Raw genomic sequence first — 5413 nt, 5'->3', positions numbered from 1 at the left:
CACACACACACACACACACATTTTTTCCAACAGTAACAAACATTTTACATTTTTTAGGATGTACGACATACCCACATTTCTCAGTTTTTCAAGAAACTGGCAAGAAACTGGCTCACAAATTTGCCAGGAAAAATTACAACACGTGATTCAACAAATACAGCCATAATGTGACAAGAGCAGACTAAAACCCTGCACGTCATTTTCAGCTATTATGCTTAAATGGGTCAAAGTTACCTAAAGATAACGAGAGAGTTGCTGCTGTGTGCTTAACCAGTTAATTTCTATTGTGTTAGAGCAAATTATGTAATTTTATGGGAATCATACCCCCCCCCCCTGCAAATTACACCCATGCAGCTGCTACTACATCAAACTTCAGCTCATTTTCTGTAAAACTGACTGAGTTGTAGCCGATTTTGTGTCAAACATAGTYAGTTCTGGCAATGCTTTTTAAATTTGGGTTGACTCTAAAAAGTTATAGATGAACATTCACTGGATATTTTCTGCATGCTTCATTAAAATCCATTTGCTGGTTCATGAGATATTTTTCTAACACTACAGACAAACACACAGAGGCAAAAATATCACCCCTTTAAATTGCAGGCAGTAACAATGGAGGGCTTGTCTAAAAATGCACATTTTTAATTAAAAAACAGTATACATTCAACAGATCATCTATTTATTTGTAAAAGTGTGATCCTATTTGTTAAATGTTCCACAACTGTGACCAAGAGACTGAAACTCACGAAAGGACGGCAAAAGTAACCAGCGTGATGGCAAGGCAGAAGATGGAGATGGAGCAGCCGATGTAACCAATGGTTGATAGTGCCATCTTGTGGTCAGTGGTGAGCTGTGTGAGGGGACAGATGATGGACAACATGGATCATTTGTCCTAAATGGTAGCCACTCGTTAAATATAAGCAGTGCTAATGTAACCTGCTTCACTATGTTTCTGCTTCAGCAGGCAGAAATGCAAACAGGAGGCTCATGAGAAAGGCTGATCTAATCTGTGCACAGCAGTGATGATTAATATTTGTCTGATGGTTTTAGGTCAAATGAACTGAATGAACAAAATGTAAAAAGTCCAAGAAGCTTAAATATCATTATGATGATATGCTTTGGATCTGCAAGCATCGATGGTGATGAGCTTCGTGCATAGATGTTGTTTTGGAGTTCCATCTATTTTGAGGGTTTGGTTTTGATTCTCTATGAACTGTCTACACATGTGCCCTGTCATTATGAGGGCAGGAGAGTCGCAGGCTTCAAGAAAAGGGAAACGTGGGATGTTCCCTTTGCAGCTGGCGGGGGAGATGAGGCAGCCCACTAATTAGAGGCCGGCTGTGGGAATGTATAGCATCAGATAGACTTGTGTGCCTTTAAATACCCAACTACTTCACTGAGCTGCAAAAACAAGTCGACTTTTCTATTTTTAAAAAACGCTATTGTGGATGCTAGCTGCACTTTCATAGCACGCAATCTCTGCAGCAAAGTGACAGGCGTTTTCAGAGGTGGGATTCTGAATGAGTCTAATGCTGTGGAGGACGGCAGCCAGAGGGGAAGAAAGGAATAACTGGGAGAACAGGGAATTTAAGTGGATGTTTTTTAAAAGGACAAGTTGGAAGCTGTGATCTTATGAAAATGATTCAGTGACACAAAGACCTGAAAGAACCACACATTATAATGTTTGTCACTGCTTTACTGGAAAAGCACGACTGAAGCTGAGCCTGTGACTGTATGCTTTTAATAACAGTCATGTATTCTTTTTGCTTTTTGCACTGCTTTCATTAATACAGTTTAAGGACTAAAGCTCAGTGCTGGGGAGGCACACAGCCTGAAAACAGAAGCCTGCTGCATTTTATTCTGAAAACATAATAGCTCCTAACAATAAGACAACAACAAATTTCAATAAGAAAAAAATAGGTCAACTGAAAATCATGAAACCACATGCTTCCATATCAGTCAAAAATTAAATTAAGTTAATTAATCTATGGTTTATGTTTAAACGTCTTCCTGCTCAATTTCAGGCACTGGTCATACTGAAAATAATGTGTCACTTTTGTTATTTATTGCCATGGCCCAAGTGCCCTAATATTTTACCTGGTTAACAGGTAAACATATCTTTTCCTATCCTTGCATAATTATTTATATTATATATATTTTTTTATTATTAGTAGTTGTATCATGGCTAGTCATTGTTAATTTTTGTTTAGTAAGCACTATCTGTAGCTTGTAAAGTAACTACTGTGTGAACCTCTGTACTGATGCTGCTGTGACACCTGAATTTCCCCTCTGCGGGACAATAAAGGCTATTTCTATTCTATTCTATTCTATTCTATTCTATTCTATTCTATTCTATTCNGGACAATAAAGGCTATTTCTATTCTATTCTATTCTATTCTATTCTATTCTATTCTATTCTATTCTATTCTATTCTATTATCTGGGTTTTTTTGCTGACAGGAAACTTTTTTCAATATGTTCTAGTTATTATTATTAGTAGTAGTATATTGACTTTTTCTCTTACAATGTTCAAAATTAATTATTTAATTAATAAACACAAATATTATAATCATAATTATTATTATTATTATTAATATAATACAGAACTTTGGTCCAACCTTTGTGGAGCCTTTGAGTTTTTGTAAACACATGGACATCTTGGTCTTTGGTTGTTTGTTGCTGATCTGGAGAATTTTGATTTGTGTTAGCGTAATGTCAAAGAGCAAACACATCATAAATCGTCTTAGAAGAGTAACATTTGCTTTCCATCAATCTGAGAGAGGTTATGAGGTCATTTCAAAATAAAAAAGCAGTAGAAAAATAAAAACAAAATGAYTATTTGAATCCATTGTCATCAGTCATCAGGATTGAACATTTTTCATATTAATATCAAACTGTGCAATATTTAGAGAAATGGCAAAAACTCAAAAGCTCTATCCCTGTCCTTCCTGGCTCAGTTAGCAAGTTGAAGGTCAAAGTTCCTGTCAGCACAGTTAAAAAGGACTGAACAAGTATGGCAGGTTTTGACAGCTGCCAGGAAAAAGCCTGTTGTCTCTCCAAASCCTGAGTTTGTAATGTTACATATAGAGAAATCCCAAGATTGTGAACATCATCATTGAAAATATTCAGTTAGGGACCATGATTGGAGAATGGCAGTGGACGTTTGATGATTTGAGCTTGTTCTGCAGCCACAAACCCTAAACTCCTCTATATTTATATTCATTGAAGTATAGAATCATATTTTTGGCCTTCTGTCTGAAAAGTAAAGCCTGGGCAAAACTGAGTGGTGCAAGAACAAACAGAAAAACAGTGAAGACATTTTTTCAGTGAGTTTAAAGTGCAGATATGTATCCAATGGACTGAGCTAACCTAAAAACCTGAATGAACTGAAGCATCATTTATTTTATTTGAGAAAAAAATGTCTTTATATTTAATTTAATGTCAGTGACACAAGTCAAATAATGTTGAAACATGGTCAAAAACACTTTGTAAAAGTAACTGGTACAACTAAGAAACAGCTTGTAACGCCGCAAGTAAGTAAGTCCAGACATTATATATTGATTTTGTTGCAGGTACTTTGACATAATAGTTCAGAAAACATCAAAGAAGATAGAGAAAACTGAACAGGTTGAAAAATATGACCCAAACAGAATATAAAGATATCTATGTGGCACATAGAGACACTAAATTAAACTGCAATGCACTCCTAGAGACTCACAAAAAATGCATTAAATTACTAAAAAAAGTGGATTTTGCCTATGTCCCTTTTAAATGGCAGCCCACTGCTCCCTCAGTGTATTTAACCAGTCTCTTGTCATCACGTTCTTGTTTGTTCATTGTATGCCTACAATCATCTTCTTCAAGTGTTTATTGTAAGTTCTGCCGCCATGTCGATAGTTTGCTTTTATTTAATACATTTTTCATTTTGTTAAACTCCTCATGCCTGCCAGCGGTCTGGGTCCAACCCCTTCACAATCTTGACACCCACTGAGGGATAATAAAGGCTATCTTAGTAAAATTAAGTGAAGTAAATAAAATATTGTTATATATGACAGTATTTTATTTATTTTACCTAATTTATTTACATAAGTGTGACAAACTAACTGAGTAACAATTACTTGGTAAATTCATGACTTTGTTTGGAATGAATCGTGGTGGTAAGTACATTTTACTTAACAATGACAAGTATATCATACCTGATTTTACAGCAGAAAATGTACTTGAAAATTGTTATAAGGATTTTATCTAAATCTTACAAGTTATTTTTTGCAGTGTGAACTGAAGCAAAGTGATGAAGCTGTTCAACAATTAAGTTGAAATTTAAAATTATTTTTGGAAACCAAAGACACCAAATCCTTTGTACTAAACCATCCACCTCTTATGAGTGCACAGTTCAAAAGCCTGCTTCACTGATGGTATATGGGTGCATCAGTGCTTTTGGTATGGACAACGCATTTGAAAAGGCAYCAACAGTGCTTTAAAGAACATACAGTCTCTAGAGCTTCCTACGGTAGACTTTCATCCAGGCAAATTCTTTCATAAGGAAGATCTTCCATTTTTTATGTCTTAAAAAACAAGAGCAGCACCCACCTCCTTTGCCCACAAAAAAAGGAAGGAAAAAATAATACTTACCTCCAAGGGCACGACTTGCATAAGGATGGCGAAGTTGGTGAGGTGGTTGCACAAACACACAGAATACGACATGTTTCCCTCTGAGCGCACACAGCCTTCATTGGACCACACTCCCTCATTAGAACTGTAAAGAACATTCACACAGTAAATAATTTAAAAATTGAAGAATAAATGTGCAAAAAACAAAAAACAACAAATAAAAAGGACGGGGTTGTTTTTACATGAACATGTCTGGCAGAGATAGCTCAAAATTAATCCATTGTGGGGAGGCATGCAAACAACTTTTTTCCTGCTGATTTTACCCTGGCAATCTGACAGGATCGTGTAATAATTCACAGTTTTCATGAGCTCGAGGGGAAGAAGGAAGCAAGAGGTGAAAGCCTTTGAATCCAACTAAATCAGACTCCTCTTTTAAAATTGATTCATGCTCTCTAAACAGTGTCCTGGATTCAGTTTTTAAAGCAGCATTTTTCTGCAGAGGGCTGTTGCTCAACGTCAAGCTGCACCAGCAACACACGCATCGCTGGATGTTTTGGATTTGAAGGAGCAAAAGGAAATGGATCATTTTCAAAATAGCTGATCTTTTTTATGATTAAAGCCTCAGAGACTAGAACAACAAATATATAAAAAAAAACATTATTAAGATAAAATCTTCTTGGCCCTAGATTTAAACGAGAAATTTTCGTTTTATAAAGCACAAGCACACACCAACCTGTAGTCCAAAAAGGCACAGTAGAGGAAAACCTTGGTGCTTTGATTTAACACTTGTTCATGCTGTTCTTTAG

At 36.0% G+C, this 5413-nt stretch overlaps 1 protein-coding gene across 1 annotated transcript in view; it reads right to left on the bottom strand.

Annotated features, from left to right (window-relative positions):
• Positions 1–5413, bottom strand: part of adgrd1 (adhesion G protein-coupled receptor D1) — a 53646-nt gene that overhangs the window by 7416 nt on the left and 40817 nt on the right. Inside the window, exons 15-17 of the mRNA XM_014023435.1 lie at positions 5341–5413; positions 4629–4752; positions 744–847 (exon numbers count right to left, since the gene is read on the bottom strand). The exon at positions 5341–5413 is cut by the window's right edge and continues 1 nt beyond it. Of these exons, the coding sequence (XP_013878889.1) occupies positions 744–847; positions 4629–4752; positions 5341–5413 (301 nt within the window). The remainder of the gene's footprint in view (positions 1–743; positions 848–4628; positions 4753–5340) is intronic.

This window comes from Austrofundulus limnaeus, unplaced genomic scaffold (genome assembly GCF_001266775.1).
Source record: "Austrofundulus limnaeus strain Quisiro unplaced genomic scaffold, Austrofundulus_limnaeus-1.0 Scaffold369, whole genome shotgun sequence".
NCBI classification, from domain to species: Eukaryota; Metazoa; Chordata; class Actinopteri; order Cyprinodontiformes; family Rivulidae; genus Austrofundulus; species Austrofundulus limnaeus.
This window is presented reverse-complemented; position numbering and strand designations above follow the sequence as displayed.